This window comes from Pseudorasbora parva, chromosome 10 (assembly GCF_024679245.1).
Source record: "Pseudorasbora parva isolate DD20220531a chromosome 10, ASM2467924v1, whole genome shotgun sequence".
NCBI lineage: Eukaryota > Metazoa > Chordata > Actinopteri > Cypriniformes > Gobionidae > Pseudorasbora > Pseudorasbora parva.
The window spans coordinates 14,650,712-14,672,089 of NC_090181.1; the positions used below are offsets into that span (position 1 = coordinate 14,650,712).

A 21,378-nucleotide genomic window follows, 5' to 3' on the forward strand; every position below is an offset into this window, starting at 1 on the left:
CCATCACGGTGAAAGAGTTAAGGGATACAACTACGGGCACTGGGCATGCGCACATCAATATCGCGTCATTTAATTACAGTATCTGCATTATTTTAAGGGTATGTTTAGGGTTGGGGTAGGTGTAGGCGTTAATAAAACACATCTGTTAAGTAGCAAATGTATTTATTGTTATTTTATTTTGAGATTTTACCTCCGACCACTCCTATACCCCTTCTTGCCACAACTCTTCTTCTCAGTTTTTAATGTATTTCTGTGGCAGAATTACAGCGCCACACATTGGGCTGGCATGCAAACTACATCGTTTTTGTCGGTTTCGGTGATCTCGTGTGGACGCAGCTATTTCTTGAAATGAGGGGAAAAAAGATCGGATTGGGAAAGCTCTGGCTTACTGTGGACGAAATCATGGGGTAATTTTCAGTTTTGGGTGAACTATGCTTTTAAACTTGTTAGTTTAAAATTTCTGCAAATAATTTGCTGATGCATGTACACAGATTTCTGATATATAATGAAAGGGCTGTGTCCAAAATTTCAAACACACAAATCCTTGCATATTTTAGAGTGAAAAGCATACCTGGAAGTGGCCAATTTTTTGTCCAAATGCTTCACGAATATGAAGATAAGGAATTGCATGGTCAAGCACAGCTTGCATGATACTGAGGGAATGTGTAAAAAGGACAAAAATAACTATTGGACAGTCTTTTTGGAATTACATTTCTAAGCATGATACTGGAAATAAACAGCAACAATTACCCAACAGGTCCAGCAGCCAGGACAAGTCTCTCCAGGTCCAACCCACTCATCATGACATATACTCCTTTATTTAATGGGCCCAATATGTTTCCCTCTGAAACCAGGAAAGAACATTTTCAAATGTTGTTTGTACCTCCAACACATACAGACTTGCTAATATGCATAATAAACTAAATGGTGGGCATGCACACACCAGGGACTTTGCAGTCTTCAAAGATGAGCTCACATGTGTTAGATCCTCTCATTCCCAGTTTATCCAGCTTCTGCGCTGTGCTAAATCCTGGCATGCCCTTCAAGAACACAAGCACAATGACGATGATATGTATACATTTGAATTTGTAGCCAACAGATTACAGATTAAAAACAAAACGTTCAATCAAAATCTGAATGCTACATGTAAAACGATGTGAACGGTACATCACAATCAATCATTCAAGAGGAAGAGTTTCGTCTTTTCTAACCTTCTCTATGATGAAAGCAGTGATGCCACGGCCTTCAGCCTCTGGGTTTGTCTTAGCATACACAATAAGAACATCTGCATCTGGTCCGTTTGTAATCCAGAACTTATTACCATTCAACACGTAGTGATCCCCTTGAAGATAACAGATCAAAAGGAAAATTAAACATGTGTTGTCACCATTTTAGAGGCAAGATTAATCTTTTTCATTAGATGAACAAGTTATGTATTATGATTAAATTATTTTTGTAAGCAGCATAAATCACTAATATGTCATTAAATTATAGCAGATGTTTTGCCAGTTACAGTTTTGTTTTTAAAGGCCGTTCCAAAGCATAACTAACATACAATACAAACACTAATAATAAAAAGAATGCACAATATATTGATAGCATTTTACTGTAAGTAAGACTCATTTATGTATATATGTTTTACCAGGTGTTCAAAATATGTACAGTGCCTTGCGAAAGTATTCAGCCCCCTTGAACTTTGCGACCTTTTCCCACATTTCAGGCTTCAAACATAAAGATATAAAACAGTAATTTTTTGTGAAAAATCAACAACAAGTGGGACACAATCATGAAGTGTAATGAAATGTATTGGATATTTCAAGCTTTTTTAACAAATCAAAAACTGAAAAATTGGGCGTGCATAATTATTCGGCCCCTTTATTTTCAGTGCAGCAAACTCTCTCCAGAAGTTCAGTGAGGATATCCGAATGATCCAATGTTGACCTAAATGACTAATGATTTTAAATAGAATCCACCTGTGTGTAATCAAGTCTCCGTATAAATGCACCTGCACTGTGATAGTTTCAGAGGTCCGTTTAAAGCGCAGAGAGCATCATGAAGAACAAGGAACACCCCAGGCACGTCCGAGATACTGTTGTGGAGAAGTTTAAAGCCGGATTTGGATACAAAAATATTTCCCAAGCTTTAAACATCCCAAGGAGCACTGTGCAAGCGATAATATTGAAATGGAAGGAGTATCAGACCACTGCAAATCTACCAAGACCTGGCCGTCCCTCTAAACTTTCAGCTCATACAAGGAGAAGACTGATCAGAGATGAAGCCAAGAGGCCCATGATCACTCTGGATGAAATGCAGAGATCTACAGCAAGGTGGGAGACTTGTCCTATGGGACAGACAATCAGTCGTATACTGCACAAATCTGGCCTTTATGGAAGAGTGGGAGGAAGAAAGCCATTTCTTAAAGATATCCATAAAAAGTGTTGTTTAAAGTTTGCCACAAGCCACCTGGGAGACACACCAAACATGTGGAAGAAGGTGCTCTGGTCAGATGAAACCAAAATTGAACTTTTTGGCAACAAGGCAAAACGTATGTTTGGCGTAAAAGCAACACAGCTCATCACCCTGAACACACCATCCCCACTGTCAAACATGGTGGTGGCAGGATCATGGTTTGGGCCTTCTTCAGCAGGGACAGGAAAGATGGTTAAAATTGATGGGAAGATGGATGGAGCCAAATACAGGACCATTCTGGAAGAAAACCTGATGGAGTCTGCAAAAGACCTAAGACTGGGACGGAGATTTGTCTTCCAACAAGACAATGATCCAAAACATAAAGCAAAATCTACAATGGAATGATTCAAAAATAAAAACATATCCAGGTGTTAGAATGGCCAAGTCAAAGTCCAGACCTGAATCCAATCGAGAATCTGTGGAAAGAACTGAAAACTGCTGTTCACAAACGCTCTCCATCCAACCTCACTGAGCTCGAGCTGTTCTGCAAGGAGGAATGGGCAAAAATGTCAGTCTCTCGATGTGCAAAACTGATAGAGACATACCCCAAGCGACTTACAGCTGTAATCGCAGCAAAAGGTGGCGCTACAAAGTATTAACTTAAGGGGGCCGAATAATTTTGCACGCCCAATTTTTCAGTTTTTGATTTGTTAAAGAAGTTTGAAATATCCAATACATTTCGTTCCACTTCATGATTGTGTTTCACTTGTTGTTGATTCTTCACAAAAAATTACAGTTTCATATCAATATGTTTGAAGCCTGAAATGTGGCAAAAGGTCGCAAAGTTCAAGGGGGCCGAATACATTCGCAAGGCACTGTAGTTTTGCGCTTTATATTGTGTAAGTCTCAGGCTAACTCACGTTTTTGCTGTCTTACTAAAATACTTCTGCTAATCAGCTGTGGGCATCCATTACCTAAAATGTTTTTAATAATGCAGATTGTCTGTTGATTCAAATGGTAAAATCAACATCACTGTTACTATTTTTACAGTGTGTACAATCACTGAGCTTCAGGAAGCCTCTGAACGGAGCTGAAGTACAGTGGTAATAATGGGCATTTAGCTTCCGATGTGTGCTGTAAGCAGTAGACTGTAAAAATGTGGTGATATGCAATGAGAAAATGTGACGGGTGCGTAGCATACCTCACATATTTGGCTTTTACCAAACATTTGGAGTTTAATTTAATGTTTGTTATTTATCCCCTCATATACAAAAAAAACCACACGAAAAGAACATGAGTTAACAGTTTATTCAAAGCTTAAATATACAGAAGGGTGCACACTTCTTATATTTTCCTGTGCTGTTTGACTGTACCTGAGCCCTAGATTCTTCTGGTCCATGGAGTGACGGCCGCATTCCATGTGGCAGCAGACAAAGGAAGAGGCGGGGCATCAGACTGCAAACTTATGCTGTTCCAGAGGAAACTGGACTGTACCATTCCATTTTGATTTAGAGGGGATCTTTTGACTTTGTTTCATTCAGTTATATCTTGGTTTGTTTGAGTATTTTCTTTTCATATATATTGTTATATGATTGTATTAAGGTTAGGTGTGATAATGATATTGTGTTGTAAAGGTTAATTGTTTGAGTTTATTTGGTAATTGTATTATTTTGATATTTACCTTATTTTTGTTTGGTAGAGGCTAAATGGGTATATATAGCATTATTGGAGAAGTAGAATGAGTCAGTATTGTCCAGCCACCTTAGCCTTCTGACCTTTGGTTTTGAATTAGATTTTGATTTGTTTACTTTGTTTACAGGGGAGATTTATTTTTAGGCCTGTTTGATTTTTGTTAATTTCAGTTAGCATAAATCTTAAGTTTTTTTGATTTTGTATGACTTCTGTTGGAATCTGCCCCTGTATATAATTGTGTTGGAAGCAATAAACTTCCATTTCTTTTCTACTCTCTGTCCTGCCTGTTCTTGGCCTCAACTACCACAGAAAATTAAAGTGTTTTTTTGACCTCTAATGCATGTAAACCTGTTGTATGAGATCTCCAAAACAAAATCAGGATACTTTAAAATAGCATAATAGGGGCACTTTAACAAGTGTATGTCCATCAACAAATCAATTATACTGCTGTTGTGGTCATTTGAACCACTGACTCTTCACATCCTCATCCTTCGGAAGTGTTTAGAACATGCAGAAAACAGCGTCTTCTCAACATGTGCGCATCACAAACCAGCTATAGTGTTTGAGGCTGGGGCGAAGTAGATGTTGTTGGGCAGCCAATAAACACCATAAACCAGCATTATGCAAATGTCTTACTGAATGCTAGTGTATATGAAAGGACAATATATCTCATAATATTCTTACAAATCAGTTATACTGTAACAGGCATGCATGTCCACGGCACTGATGTAACAGTGCTTATTATAGCAGCAGACAGTGGTGACTAACGGAACAGCACAGAGTGATAACAGAAGGCCAGTCACCTTGTTTTTTCGCTGTCAGTTTCATGGACACCACATCAGAGCCAGCGTTGGGCTCACTCATGGCCAAGGCACCCACATGCTCCCCCGTCAGCAACTAAAGCACAAACATTGTAAAAAAACAACTCAACCCTAAAATCCATTAAGAACCTAAATGCGCTAATTAATTAGCCTGTATTTACAGTGTGGAAAATCATTAGTCTCTAATGCGCTAAGAAAACTTAATAGACACAAAAATAATGTTTTGTTTTGACTCACACCTTGGCCATGTACTTCTCTTTCTGTTTCTGGTTTGCATGTCGAACCATCTGATTTACACACAAATTGGAGTGCGCTCCATAGCTCAGAGCAACAGCTGCTGACACACGGGAGATCTCCTCCATAACAATCACATGATCAAGATAGCCCAATCCGGTTCCACCGTACTCCACTGCACACATGGACAAAAAGTTCAAAGCCGTTGGTTTTTAAAAGAAAATCATATCAGACTACACTCAATACTGCATCAGCAACAGTTTTCTCATAAACAATATTTCAGATCGTAAATGGTCCTACCTGGAGCAGTAACTCCGAGCAGTCCAAGATCACCCATCTCCTTCCAAAACTCCTAGTTTATAAAAGATCATATTTGCTCTGATTCAGTACTCAGGATTACTACACAGAGACCCCTGAGACACTTGTCATGTACAGGAACTCACCCTCATGCGGGGAAATTCATTTTTCTTGTCAATCTCATCAGCTTGTGGAGCGAGCTTCTCCTGGCAGAATCTCTGGACTGTCTGTCTGAGCTGGTGTTCAAAAGAAACATGTGTGATAAAAGCAGGGAAGTCTGTCCACAAACAACATGAGCTGCCAAAAACCTCAACAAAATTCCAATGTATACTTTTCACGGTGCTCCAATGGCTATCGAGGCATTATAGAGACCAACAAACCGTGGTTTTAGCTATGTCAGGGTAAAAGGCGACATGCGAGGCCATGTAACAAAACAAATATTTCTAAATATTAGATCAAATGTATAAATCCAACTCTTTTTTGTAAATAATCCTGCCCAACAGCTCCCCCTGCAGGAATATTTAAAAAATATATATAATAATACTAATACATTAAAGGAATAAATTATTGAAATGTTTATATATTTTTTTTATTAATTATTGAGATTTTTTGTTTTGTTTTTTTTACGTTTTATTATTAATAGTTTTTTTTAACCCTTTGTGTTGTTCGGCCATTTTGACCGAAAAAGTTTACGTTTTGTTTTTTTAGTTTTTTTTCTTCTTCATCTGATTGGTACGAAACTTGGTAAATGTTTTAGCACTTGCTGTGTGAACAAAACAAAAAAAGGTTAACTTCACTTGTTTGCGGTCACTTGTTTGCAGTCAACCTCATTCGAAATCAACGTCAGATGAATGTAATCTACTGGAAACGTTTGGTACTGTGCACAAACAAATTCTTACTGAAAGATAATTTTTATAGCCTGCCACATCAAGACGTTGGATCTGAGAACTCACAATTGACAAGGCTCAATCTGAGGGGCGGGATAAACGGTTGTCTTTCAAACTCCTTCTGCAGGTCATTGGAAAGAGCTACAACCAACGAGAGCAATGTGAAGTGGAGCTATTTGATAGATTAAACTTTCGCCGTATCTGGTCGTAAAAACTCTGAATACATCTTCCCTTCTTAAGAATGATTCCATTCTTTTTTATTTTCTTAAAGAATAGCTTAAAGGGTTAATTCACCCAAAAATTTTATTCATGACATTTAGGCTAGTGACAAATGGTCAAAAAGTGCTTTAGTTTTTGAGATACCCCTACCGGAGGTAGAACCAAACCCAACAATGTTTTTCCTCCTCTCTAAGGTCTCCCATTTATGAAATGGATTCTTGGCTAAAAATATTTTACTGCTAAGATTGTTAAATTAACAGATATTGTTATACACCCCAAAACCAAAAAGAGACTAAAATATAGCCTGTCCGTTTGGGAGTTAAGGCATATAAACTAATGCAGATCAATCACACAAGCTCTGAGAGCTTTGAAACTTGACATGTTTGTAGTCAGGAAGTTGATTTAACTGCTAGAAAAGACTGGATGTGAATATATTGATGTATGGAATAAATAGAGACATATAAACACATACCTAAAATAACCGGACATGCACAAATTGAATATCTATACAGAATGTTTTCATTTACTTTATGGTTGCTTAGCCAGGGATTGTCATATAAACACATATGATGGCTTGTTGGAAAGGTGAGGTTGTGCTGAATCCAGCAATACCAAATATGAAAATATAGCATGATCAAATCAGGGTATTCTGTTACTCAATGTATGAGGTGTCTAAAATGAATGGAAATGGAACTCTAGCATAATTTAGTAGGCCTACAAAGCCCATTATCAGTGGTGAGAAGAATGTTGAGAAATTCAAATATGAGATACATCTAATAATGAAACATTTCATATGGCACCTTGTACTATATGGAAACAAAGACTGAAATCGAAAGATAACACGTTACCATAGCACAAACAGGAGACTCGGAGTCAGGATAGCAGTTTGACTTTAATGAGCCTTTTAATAGAACTATAACTTAACATCACACAATACAAATTAAATTACTGTCTTAAATCAAACAAATGGCAATCTAACTAAACAAACACTCCACAGGGGAATGAGCCCTGTCTTCTCAGGCTGTTTTTTTTCTAGTAGCAACCATTTGGAAAATGAACTGCTTTTGGTAGCCATTCTTAGGTCAGCCCCTCATGATGTTACAACTGCAACACACCACTGTCACTCATCCACATTGTCATCAGTGACAAAGTTGGTCATATTTGGAGAGTCTGGGAAAGGGCAAGAGCAAAACCCTGTGCAGGTCAAGCCCACTGAAAGACACTGGCATTTGGTGGCATCATTGCAGTTTTCATCTTTACAGTAGAGGTGGGTGATGTCTCTAACTTCTTTAGGTGCTGGTGCCTTCTGTAACATCACAGGTTCAATACACCCATCTTCTCTGAGCCTCCATCCTCTACCAACTGGGTTCCAGAGAAGAGGTTTGGCCAGGTGGCTGTGGCGCCACACTGCTGTTTGATACAAAGCTCTCAGCACATGTTGCTGGAAGGCATCTTCTGTTGGGGGTAGATTTGCTGCTGACAAATCTGTGGTAGATGCTAGTGTGTACCTCAGCTCATCCAGGTTGGTGCAAGGATGCCTATCCACCTTTTTCTTTTGGCCATACAGGAGGAGGGCATACCTTCTTGCCACAGGCAAAGCCTCTTCCAGGCTACCAGAGAGTCCAAATTTGGTCATTTCCTGTAACTCACAAAGATGGGTCTTCCGTCTTGTGAGGGCAGTGGCCTTCCCAATTCTGTACAAACTGCTTGTGGTGTCACAACCCGTGAGGGCGTGGCATGCAGGTAAACACTCACAAAGCACTGCTCCAAGCTTCTGAGCGATCGAACAGATAGGGACAAATCTTTCCTTAAGGCCATGTCCCGAGTGCATAAACACTACTGAGGATCCAAACATCCCTTTGCTTGAATAGTACAGAAGCAAAACGAGTACATCTGTATCATCACATTTGACAATTAGACGAGAATGTGACTGTGCAAGGTGTATTGCATGTAACACCAGCCTCGTGTCAGCCTCCTCTTGGTCACTGTAAGGGTCTTTCAAGCAGTCAATGCCTGACTTGCTAACACTCTTAACCTCCTGACCATTTTCAAAGCCACCTGCCAAGATGACAGTGTTCCCTGAAGGAATTCTCATTGGCCCAGTACTGGTGATGTGGGTGCTGACAAAGCTACATAGAGCAGCCTTGTTTCCACTGATCCTGAGGTATTTTCTGTAGTTTGGAACACTTGTTTGTCCTGTGATGATGTGTGTTTGTCTGCTGGTGTGAATTGTGCCTCTTCTTTGTCTTTCAAGATCTTTGACGGAGTGTTGGTGGTCATATCTATCAAACACTATAATGACACAGCTGTTACCTTCCTTTCCCATTAAAGTTGCAATCTTTTTCCAGACGCACTCACCCAGGTCATTGAACGTTTGAAAGACTGAATCATTGAGACTCTGTAGAAGAGCCATGCCATCAATGATATATGCTGATGGTTCTTTAACATTTGGCAGATTTTAACTTTCTCAGATGCAACCTGACCACTTGCAATGTTGATCAGTTCCTCAGGAATGTTATCAAGATCAAAGGGATTCTGCCTCTGCTCCACAGCTTCCATTATCTTATGTATGTCTCTTTCGTCTCTGTCCATTCTGGATGCTCCATGCTCCTTGTGTGCTTTCGAGCTCTGATCATCAGTGTCGCAAAGCTCTTTCATGGCATCCACATATGCTGTGGTCACATGTCTTGTCATCAACCATCTTGTGAGAGCTCCTTTTCGTAATGTGAACCCAACAACTCCCAACAACTCCACCTTGACTATTGCCTTCTCAATTAATGGTTTGCTCTAGTGCCTGATCAGTAGCCACACAGTTGAAGCTTCGATGCTCAGACCGGCGAACAACAAAACCGCCTTGCTGCATGAATGTGTATGCTTCTGGTTGTTCATGTTCAAGTGCTTTCATTTCTGCAACATAGACTGGCATGTACTTGCCATAATTGGTCCTGCCAGCAGCTCTGAACCAAGGTATCACTTCACACATGCAATTCAGGTGAAGTTGAAAGTCAGCTTCACGCTCTGAGCGAAGAACCCTTAGCAATAGATCATTGTATAATAGCTGTTGTTAAAGAGACACAGCAGCTGCCAAATGTTAAAGAACCATCAGCATATATCATTGATGGCATGGCTCTTCTACAGAGTCTCAATGATTCAGTCTTTCAAACGTTCAATGACCTGGGTGAGTGCGTCTGGAAAAAGATTGCAACTTTAATGGGAAAGGAAGGTAACAGCTGTGTCGTTATAGTGTTTGATAGATATGACCACCAACACTCCGTCAAAGATCTTGAAAGACAAAGAAGAGGCACAATTCACACCAGCAGACAAACACACATCATCACAGGACAAACAAGTGTTCCAAACTACAGAAAATACCTCAGGATCAGTGGAAACAAGGCTGCTCTATGTAGCTTTGTCAGCACCCACATCACCAGTACTGGGCCAATGAGAATTCCTTCAGGGAAAACTGTCATCTTGGCAGGTGGCTTTGAAAATGGTCAGGAGGTTAAGAGTGTTAGCAAGTCAGGCATTGACTGCTTGAAAGACCTTTACAGTGACCAAGAGGAGGCTGACACGAGGCTGGTGTTACATGCAATACACCTTGCACAGTCACATTCTCGTCTAATTGTCAAATGTGATGATACAGATGTACTCGTTTTGCTTCTGTACTATTCAAGCAAAGGGATGTTTGGATCCTCAGTAGTGTTTATGCACTCGGGACATGGCCTTAAGGAAAGATTTGTCCCTATCTGTTCGATCGCTCAGAAGCTTGGAGCAGTGCTTTGTGAGTGTTTACCTGCATGCCACGCCCTCACGGGTTGTGACACCACAAGCAGTTTGTACAGAATTGGGAAGGCCACTGCCCTCACAAGACGGAAGACCCATCTTTGTGAGTTACAGGAAATGACCAAATTTGGACTCTCTGGTAGCCTGGAAGAGGCTTTGCCTGTGGCAAGAAGGTATGCCCTCCTCCTGTATGGCCAAAAGAAAAAGGTGGATAGGCATCCTTGCACCAACCTGGATGAGCTGAGGTACACACTAGCATCTACCACAGATTTGTCAGCAGCAAATCTACCCCCAACAGAAGATGCCTTCCAGCAACATGTGCTGAGAGCTTTGTATCAAACAGCAGTGTGGCGCCACAGCCACCTGGCCAAACCTCTTCTCTGGAACCCAGTTGGTAGAGGATGGAGGCTCAGAGAAGATGGGTGTATTGAACCTGTGATGTTACAGAAGGCACCAGCACCTAAAGAAGTTAGAGACATCACCCACCTCTACTGTAAAGATGAAAACTGCAATGATGCCACCAAATGCCAGTGTCTTTCAGTGGGCTTGACCTGCACAGGGTTTTGCTCTTGCCCTTTCCCAGACTCTCCAAATATGACCAACTTTGTCACTGATGACAATGTGGATGAGTGACAGTGGTGTGTTGCAGTTGTAACATCATGAGGGGCTGACCTAAGAATGGCTACCAAAAGCAGTTCATGTTCCAAATGGTTGCTACTAGAAAAAAAACAGCCTGAGAAGACAGGGCTCATTCCCCTGTGGAGTGTTTGTTTAGTTAGATTGCCATTTGTTTGATTTAAGACAGTAATTTAATTTGTATTGTGTGATGTTAAGTTATAGTTCTATTAAAAGGCTCATTAAAGTCAAACTGCTATCCTGACTCCGAGTCTCCTGTTTGTGCTATGGTAACGTGTTATCTTTCGATTTCAGTCTTTGTTTCCATATAGTACAAGGTGCCATATGAAATGTTTCATTATTAGATGTATCTCATATTTGAATTTCTCAACATTCTTCTCACCACTGATAATGGGCTTTGTAGGCCTACTAAATTATGCTAGAGTTCCATTTCCATTCATTTTAGACACCTCATACATTGAGTAACAGAATACCCTGAATTGATCATGCTATATTTTCATATTTGGTATTGCTGGATTCAGCACAACCTCACCTTTCCAACAAGCCATCATATGTGTTTATATGACAATCCCTGGCTAAGCAACCATAAAGTAAATGAAAACATTCTGTATAGATATTCAATTTGTGCATGTCCGGTTATTTTAGGTATGTGTTTATATGTCTCTATTTATTCCATACATCAATATATTCACATCCAGTCTTTTCTAGCAGTTAAATCAACTTCCTGACTACAAACATGTCAAGTTTCAAAGCTTTCAGAGCTTGTGTGATTGATCTGCATTAGTTTATATGCCTTAACTCCCATACGGACAGGCTATATTTTAGTCTCTTTTTGGTTTTGGGGTGTATAACAATATCTGTTAATTTAACAATCTTAGCAGTAAAATATTTTTAGCCAAGAATCCATTTCATAAATGGGAGACCTTAGAGAGGAGGAAAAACATTGTTGGGTTTGGTTCTACCTCCGGTAGGGGTATCTCAAAAATTTGGGGGCATTGTCACTAGCCTAATTAATGACTCAGCCTAATGTCGTTCCACACCTGTAAGACCTCCGTTCATCATCGGAACACAGTTTAAGATATTTTATATTTAGTCCGAGAGCTTTTCCGTTCCTCCATTGAATGTATGCACACTATACTGTCCATGTCTAGAAAGGTAATAAAAACATCATCAAAGTAGTCCATACGTGACATCAGTGGGTTAATTAGAATCTCTTGAAGCATCGAAAATACCTTTTGGTCCAAAAATGACAAAAACTACGACTTTATTCAGCATTGTCTTCTCTTCCCTTTTTGTTTTCAATCCTCAAATAAAGATTCAAATGGTTATGAATCAGTGTATTGATTCATGATTCGGATCGTCAATGTCATGTGATTTCAGCAGTTTGAGACGCGATCCGAATCATCAACCACGGATGTGAAACAACATTAGGGTGAGTCATCATTAATGACATCAGTTTCATTTTTGGGTGAACTAACCCTTTAACTCCAAGTCTTCCAGAGTCGCGGCCAAAGCCGATTCAAAAGACCGCCGTTCGCCAGCTTCTTTGTTTACAAGACTCTGCCGTCATTATGTTAAGCCCGCCCACCGACTCTATACACGATGTGATAGACCTGACCTAAGTTTTTTTTGTTATTTTTTTTATAGAGAGTTGCTAGACGACAAATCGCTGCAAATTAGATTTAGACTTATGGCTTCGATTTTCAAGTAATTTTTTTGGGGAGTAAAACGTATATAAAATATATTTCATATTAAAATTGAAAATGGTATGTTTCATAACTTCTCACCAAAAATCTGCCATGTGCTGTCTTTAAAAAGGGACCAAACTTAAAGCTACACTGTGTAACATTTTTAGTTTATTCTTAGCTAAAAACACGTAGTTCTTTCAAAAAATATATGTGCTCATTAATGTATATTTACTTCTTTCAAGTAATAAAGTATTCTGGTAAGTTTATAATATGCCATTGAAAATACATACGGGTGAGGGGTTCGAATGCCGGTCGCCATGTTGCCCCTCCATCTTGAAAGTACATTAGCCAAAGAAGGACATGCCCGTAAATTCAAGCTTTGCCTTTAGCGTTTTAACACTCGATGGCACCGTGTCGAATGTGAAGAGGGGGATTGGCATGTTAATCTTGGACTAAATCGGCCACCGTAGGAGTTAAAACGAAATCAGAATTGAAAGGAACAGAAACTAATATTCACTGGATGGTCACTTTTTCACCGCTAGATGGGGGAAAATATCACAGAGTGTAGCTTTAAAGTCGCAGTCTTTATTTGGTTAAAAATGATCCAAATCAAATTCTAAGAAAGTACATAACCAGCCAGTTTCTCTTTACCTTAGCCCGATTCACAATGGTAAGCTTGTAATAATGGGTTATAATTTGAGTGGTACTGGTGGATTTTAGTGGGAAATTCAAGCATATCTTTGCATCATTACACCAGATTCATAAAGGAGGAGTCCGGGCTAGAACGCTATCGCATGTGAGGATGCTGCAGATGGCGGATCATTATAGCCTTTTCTCACAGCAGCTGGAATAATTAAATGTATCATTTGATGGTGGATCGTAATCTAGAAAGATCCAAATGACAATCATCAGTGACAACTGGAGATTCACCCATAGTCAAAAGCAAAAGATTAGACTGTAAAAAAAAAAAAAAAAAAAACTAATGCTAAAACACACTAAACACACAATTCTGATGTTGTTAACATTAACAATTTGAGAACAAAGTATAATAATAATTTGCACAGTTTGATGTGATGCATGCTGGCTAAGTAACAGTCAGATTTAATCACCATTGGTAGGGCAATTTATTGTAATGCTTTTTGATCTCATTTGGACAGAACAAAAGTGGCAGTCATGTTAGTTGTTTAGGTGACATTTTCTGATGAAACGTATTATTTTGGTCATACTTCCAAGATATAGTGTCTGTAATTCCAAAGTACAGTGTCCACAGCATTGGGGTGACAGCCAAGACATACAGTGGGTATGAAAAGTGCTCAGACCCCCTTAAATTTCACTCTGTTATATTGTAACCATTTCCTAAAAAAATTTAAGTTGTTTTTTTCTCATTAATGTACACACAGCACCCCATATTGACAGAAAAACACAGAATTGTTGACATTTTTGCAGATTTATTAAAAAAGAAAAACTGAAATATCACATGGTCCTAAGCAGGAATGGAAATTCACTTTTTTGTCCAACGGCCACTCAATGGCTTTACCAGCCACTTTTTTGTTTTTAACCAACAATGTGTAACTGCATGTATAAAAATTAATATTACAAGCTCAACAATACTTAAGCAGTTTATTTAATATCGAGTCTCAATGAAATACTGACATTTTCTCTTTCTCTCTAATACACACACAAACCATGAACTGATATACATTTCATTAAATGAGTAGGGCTCTGTGTGCTCTTTTTTTTTTTTTTTTACCTGGACATGGCATTTGGATGATTCGTGGTCTTTTATGGCTTCCAGTTTTAGGTTTTTAGTCCCAACAATAAATCTCTTCATATATGTTTTGGCATCTTCTGAAGCATGTTGATGACATACCGAGCAGAACAGTGTCAGTAGGGATGCACCAAAAACAAAATTCTTGGCCAAAACCGAAAGAGGAAACCAAGGCCAAAAACCAAAACACCGAAAGAAAATATGACAATTATTAGTACTATTGCATTTGCATTGCATTTGCATACTATGACTGTGCAACTTCAGTAAAAATAAAGGCATTGCAATTTCATATATTAATATTAAATTATTATAAATCAATTACAAATTATGCAACTATTTATTTAGCACATTGCAACAATGCACAGTCTTCTTTTTCTTTCGGCTGTTCCCTTCACGGGTCGCCATAGCTAATCATCTGCCTCCATCTAGTCCTATCCTCTGTATCCTCTTCTCTCAGTCCGACTACCTTTATGTCCTCCTTCACTACATCCATAAACCTCCTCTTTGGTCTTCCTCTCAACCTCCTGCCTGGCAGCTCTAACCTCAGCATCCTTTTACCAATATATTAACTCTTCCTCCTGTGAACATGTCCAAACCATCTCAACCTGGCCTCTCTAACCTTGTCTCCAAAACATCTCACATGTGCTGTCCCTCTGATGTACTAATTCCTGATTCAATCTATCCTCGTCACTCCCAAAGAGAACCTCAACATCTTCAGCTATGCTACCTCTAGCTCAGCAACAATGCACAGTATAAAATACAATTCAAACTAAAAATTTTAACTTGACCTCACTCATGTGTACATTAAATAATATTGTACAGGCCTACTGGCCTGCAGAAAGGTACAGAAATTGAATAAAGTAATCAAATGTAAAATAACTGCATATTTAACTGTTTAAATGAAAGATTAATCCTTATTAAACTTATAAAAGTGAGCAATGTCTTTATGTTTGACATTAAACTTGACATTGACATTAAACAGTAAAGGCTACTGCCACTTTAAGAACTAATGCAAGGATATGCGTCATATTTCTCTACTGTATAAAGTTCACTTAAGCCATATACAGACTATCTGCTAGGATACTCATTAAGATGGACATGTTGACCTACTTTTTGTGTGAGTTTGTCCGTTTAAGCGCAAGACTCGAAAGAGAACTCAATATTTGCGCGGTGTGAGACGTGTGCGCGCTTTTATCCCAGTACTTGGCCGCATTCATCTTTCCCTTGATTGCAACCAGTCGCCCTGTCCATGCAGCTGAAAAACACCCCACAGCATGATGCTGCCACCACCATGCTTCACTGTTGGGACTGTATTGGACAGGTGATGAGCAGTGCCTGGTTTTCTCCACAAATACCGCTTAGAATTAAGGCCAAAAAGTTCTATATTGGTCTCATCAGACCAGAGAATCTTATTTCTCACCATCTTGGAGTCCTTCAAGTGTTTTAGACTGGTGGAAGGCTACAGTGATTGTTGATTTTCTACAACTTTCTTCCATCTCCCGACTGCATCTCTGGAGTTCAGCCACAGTGATCTTAGGGTTCTTCTTTACCTCTCTCATCAAGGCTTTTTTTCCCCCCTGATAGCTCGGTTTGGCTGGATGGCCAGCTCTAGGAAGGGTTCTGGTTGTCCCAAACGTCTTCCATTTAATGATTATAGAGGCCACTGTGCTCTTAGGAACCTTAAATGAGGCAAAACAATTTTTGTAACCTTGGCCAGATCTGTGCTTTGCCACAATTCGATCTCTGAGCTCTTCAGGCAGTTCCTTTGACCTCATGATTCTCATTTGCTCTGAAATGCACTGTGAGCTGTAAGGCCTTATATAGACAGGTGTGTGGCTTTCCTAATCAAGTCCAGTCAGCATAATCAAACACAGCTGGACTCAAATGAAGGTGTAGAACCATCTCAATGATGATCAGAAGAAATGGACAGCACCTGAGTTAAATATATGAGTGTCACAGCAATCAGGTCTGAATACTTAGGACCATGTGATATTTCAGTTTTTCTTTTTTAATACATCTGCAAAAATGTCTACAATTTGTGTTTTTCTGTCAATATGGGGTACTATGTGTATATTACTGAGAAAAAAAATGAAAGGACTTTAGCAAATGGCTGCAATCAGTTTCAGTTTGTTTATTTATAGAGCACATTTAAAAAACAGTCACCAGACTGAACAAAGTGCTGTACAAGTATAAGCTACATCAGCATCTCACAATCTACAAGCACAAATTAAAAAAAGAAATATAAAAACAAACAGTCAAAATAAATAAAATAAGCATTTGCAACATACAGGGCGGAGACATTAGAACACATTAAAAGCTAAGGAAAACAAATGGGTTTTCAGCAGCGATTTAAAATATAATTTTATTGCTGCAATAAAACAGAGTGAAAAATGTAAGGGGGTCTGAATACTTTCTGTACCCACTGTACTTCTCAAAACATTAGATTCATCCATGCTGAGGAGCCGTGACGATTCCACAACTACTGCACTTGCAGGTTTCAAACAGAGATGGTGACAAAGAGGCAAAACTTATATCTTTGCTCCAAAGCATTTAATATTTATGACTTTAAATTGGAAATTTCATTTTCAGATCCATGCTCAAGAAATGAATAATTTATTATTAATATAAATATATGCATAAATATAATTTAGCACAATAAAGTACCCTAAAATACAAAATATTTAACAAAAAATAAACATGGGCTTAGGAAAGATTTCTTATTATTATCAGTGTTGAGAACAGTTTTGTATTATTTTGCAGTAATTTATTGATGAATAGAATGTTCAAAAGAACAGTATTTTTTTTAAACAGAAACTATTGTAACATTATAAATGTCTGTGCTGTGTCTTTGTGGAATAAAGTACTACTATTGTTTCGTAGTGTAAAGTGTAAAGAAAACTGTATTTTGTATGTAAACTTGAAAAACATAAAAACAAAGTAGATCTGGATCATGAATTTATATTGGACTAAGAGGAACATTTGTCACTTCCTCACAATGGCCCTCATTTATCAATTTTGCGTAGAAACTGGTGGATATGTTGGTGTAAGATTATGCTTACACTCCTCTCATCGCCTGATTTATGAAGCTGTGCGTACCTCTGCAATCCAGGTGTACGCAATACCTCCCCTTGATAAATGCCGCGGCTGAAAACGATCGTCATTAGAATAACACGCCCCTATATATTCAGGTCTCCGCCTCCTCCACGCCCTCATTTTACGTCATGGACACACGGAAGACGGCAAAGAAGCGAAACTTCTCCGACGGGGAGATCGGGCGCGTCTCAATCATCTTACTAGTCCACTAGTCAGGGCACTGATTAGGACATAAGTCAACGGGCTGACTCTCTGATCAGTGTCCTGACAACTGAACTAGTGAGATGATTGAGACGCCATCGATCCCTGATGGCCCATCGAGACCATCAGGGAAGTGGAAAAAAAAACCCGAAATTGTTTTATTTGGGAGTTTAAAGAGTGGGATTAAAGGCACCTACAAAAACAAAATATGGACCCAAATTACGAGTACTCTTAATAGTGTGGAGGTTGAGAAGCGCACTCCAGCAGTTTAAAGCTGTTTGAATGAGAAATTACCATCACAATGCATTATTTTACAGCACATGTTTTGAAACAATTAGCATTTAATTTCGTATCACGGCACATGTATTGGGCTGTACAATAGTGATGATGATGTGATGTGGAGCAGCCTACCATTCATTCACATTAATAATTGCATAACAATTCGTAAGATTCTTCTTATTATTATTATGATTTTTATTCTTAATGACGCTTGTTATTTAGAAGAAGAATATCGTTTTTATTGATTTTATTATTTAAAAGAAGAAGGTAATTTTTATTATTTTGTCAGTCTGAACTATTTTAGTCCCAGTCCGTGTGCAGCTGCCGGGCCAGGCGCGGGCCTGAAACGTCAGATAAAGCGCACAGGCTCGCGACTGGAGGAATACATATGCCTACAAATCAAACGCTTAGGTAAAGTCACACAAATTAAACATTGACGTTCATGTTGCACAAAAATAAACACTGAATGTTGTTGTTGTGGTTTTTAACAGTAAGTCTTGTCAGTGCGTTTTGTGGTGTTAGGAATTGTTTTTCTGCGCATTTCGCACTAACTCAAAACGTGCGTACACCACCTCCTGAGCTGGCGTAGGATTTGAGCGTGCCGTACGCCAACGTCCATATTGATAAATCTCAAAGTCACCGTGGTTTTGGGTGTACGAAAGGTGTACACTGAAAATTTGGTGTACGCACTTTTGATAAATGAGGGCCATTGAGACTACCATGTCCAAAGCATATTCAGTAGTATGTTCAAAATCAGATTTTGTAAGTGGCGTTGTCATAGATATGTATATGTATACATACAGGTCCTTCTCAAAAAATTAGCATATTGTGATAAAGTTCATTATTTTCCATAATGTAATGATAAAAATTAAACTTACATATATTTTAGATTCATTGCACACCAACTGAAATATTTCATGTCAACACTGATGATTTTGGCATACAGCTCATGAAAACCCAAAATTACTGTCTCAAAAAATTAGCATATTTCATCTGACCAATAAAATAAAAGTGTTTTTAATACAAAAAAAGTCAACCTTCAAATAATTATGTTCAGTTATGCACTCAATACTTGGTGGGGAATCCTTTTGCAGAAATGACTGCTTCAATGCGGCGTGGCATGGAGGCGATCAGCCTGTGGCACTGCTGAGGTGTTATGGAGGCCCAGGATGCTTCGATAGCGGCCTTAAGCTCATCCAGAGTGTTGGGTCTTGCGTCTCTCAACTTTCTCTTCACAATATCCCACAGATTCTCTATGGGGTTCAGGTCAGGAGAGTTGGCAGGCCAATTGAGCACAGTAATACCATGGTCAGTAAACCATTTACCAGTGGTTTTGGCACTGTGAGCAGGTGCCAGGTCGTGCTGAAAAACTAAATCTTCATCTCCATAAAGCTTTTCAGCAGATGGAAGCATAAGGTGCTCCAAAATCTCCCGATAGCTAGCTGCATTGACCCTGCCCTTGATAAACACAATGGACCAACACCATCAGCTGACATGGCACCCTAGACCATCACTGACTGTGGGTACTTGACACTGGACTTCAGGCATTTTGGCATTTCCTTCTCCCCAGTCTTCCTCCAGACTCTGGCACCTTGATTTCTGAATGACATGCAAAATTTGCTTTCATCCGAAAAAAGTACTTTGGACCACTGAGCAACAGTCCAGTGCTGCTTCTCCATAGCCCAAAAGTGGCTTGACCTGGGGAATGCGGCACCTGTAGCCCATTTCCTGCACACGCCTGTGCACGGTGGCTCTGGATGTTTCTACTCCAGACTCAGTCCACTGCTTCCGCAGGTCCCCCAAGGTCTGGAATCGGTCCTTCTCTACAATCTTCCTCAGGGTCCGGTCACCTCTTCTTGTTGTGCAGCGTTTTTTGCCACACTTTTTCCTTCCCACAGACTTCCCACAGAGGTGCCTTGATACAGCACTCTGGGAACAGCCTATTCGTTCAGAAATTTCTTTCTGTGTCTTACCCTCTCGCTTGAGGGTGTCAATGATGGCCTTCTGGACAGGGTCGGGTTGGCAGTCTTACCCATGATTGCAGTTTTGAGTAATGAACCAGGCTGGGAGTTTTTAAAAGCCTCAGGAATCTTTTGCAGGTGTTTAGAGTTAATTAATTGATTCAGATGATTAGGTTAATAGCTCGTTTAGAGAACCTTTTCATGTTATGCTAATTTTTTGAGACAGTAATTTTGGGTTTTCATGAGCAGTATGCCAAAATCATCAGTATTAAAACAATAAAAGACCTGAAATATTTCTGTTGGTGTGCAATGAATCTAAAATATATGAAAGTTTAATTTTTATCATTACATTATGGAAAATAATGAACTTTATCACAATATGCTAATTTTTGAGAAGGACCTGTATCTATGGGTGTTATGGCCACACGTTTAAATGGGCTGCTATAAAAACTAATGAAAGGCATTAGAAAATATCCTGTCCAATGAAAACGCGCCTACCGTTCACACCCACCCAGCACGTTCATGTGACACAGCACAGAGACGGTCGTATTCGTATATGAAAACTATGAAAACAGTAACTTTAAACTATCTGTTTAGAAACGTATACGTTTTAATTGTAAGGTTGGATCTGTAGTTCGTGTGTTTTTAATGTCAGGTGAGAAACACAACTATGTGAATGACAACTATGTTTCTTGGCCAGTGAATGATGCTCTAATTGAAGTTGAGTATAATTGCGTTATACTGATAAATGCCTGGCCACTAAACGAAAACAATCTCGCAAATTCCTAGAATTGTGTCAGAGGTCATTATGGGAGCGAGCACAACAAACTGACTCATTCCTATGACACTTTAACAAGACGTAAAAAAGAAACAAGGGACATCGACATTTTACAAGCTTTAGCTCTCGGTTGCGTTGCGGGGTTGTGTGTGTGATACCTGGATCTGCTCTTCGGTAAGACCGTTCACAATGTCGTCCACTGGAACAGCTCCAGCGCACCCGCGTCGCGAAACACTAACGTTAACATTTGCCGCTCTTTGACAAAGACGAAATGCTCTTCTGACAGCAAACATTTTGTTGCGACTGCAGGATGCAGAACAAAAAGGGAAACCGATGAGCCACTTATACAAGTGCACTTGGACAGGTTAAAAGTGCAGGAGGAGGGCAATCCAAAAGTTCCCTGAAATGCAGTGGAAGGATTGCGTTCTTCTCCTTCTCTTCTGTTGTGTAATGTGACCTCTACCTGCCACTGGAGCTTTACTGCCACCTACAGCGATGAAGTACGAACTACAGGCCAACTCTATGACAACCTCAAAACGCTGTAGAAAAACAACAACACAGAGATGCTACAGTAAAACTTGTACACTGGTTAACAGTAAGTTACCTACAGTAAATATAATATATATATATAT

At 39.3% G+C, this 21,378-nt stretch overlaps 1 protein-coding gene across 1 annotated transcript in view; it reads right to left on the minus strand.

Moving 5' to 3' along the window:
* The window catches only part of ivd (isovaleryl-CoA dehydrogenase), a 28,778-nt gene extending 7,582 nt beyond the window's left edge, over positions 1–21,196 (minus strand). Inside the window, exons 1-9 of the mRNA XM_067455263.1 lie at positions 20,905–21,196; positions 5,600–5,689; positions 5,457–5,508; positions 5,162–5,331; positions 4,905–4,998; positions 1,212–1,342; positions 944–1,040; positions 751–844; positions 572–653 (exon numbers count right to left, since the gene is read on the minus strand). Coding sequence (XP_067311364.1) covers positions 572–653; positions 751–844; positions 944–1,040; positions 1,212–1,342; positions 4,905–4,998; positions 5,162–5,331; positions 5,457–5,508; positions 5,600–5,689; positions 20,905–21,039 — 945 coding nt within the window. The 5' untranslated portion in view covers positions 21,040–21,196. The remainder of the gene's footprint in view (positions 1–571; positions 654–750; positions 845–943; positions 1,041–1,211; positions 1,343–4,904; positions 4,999–5,161; positions 5,332–5,456; positions 5,509–5,599; positions 5,690–20,904) is intronic.
* Positions 21,197–21,378: the final 182 nt, after the last annotated feature.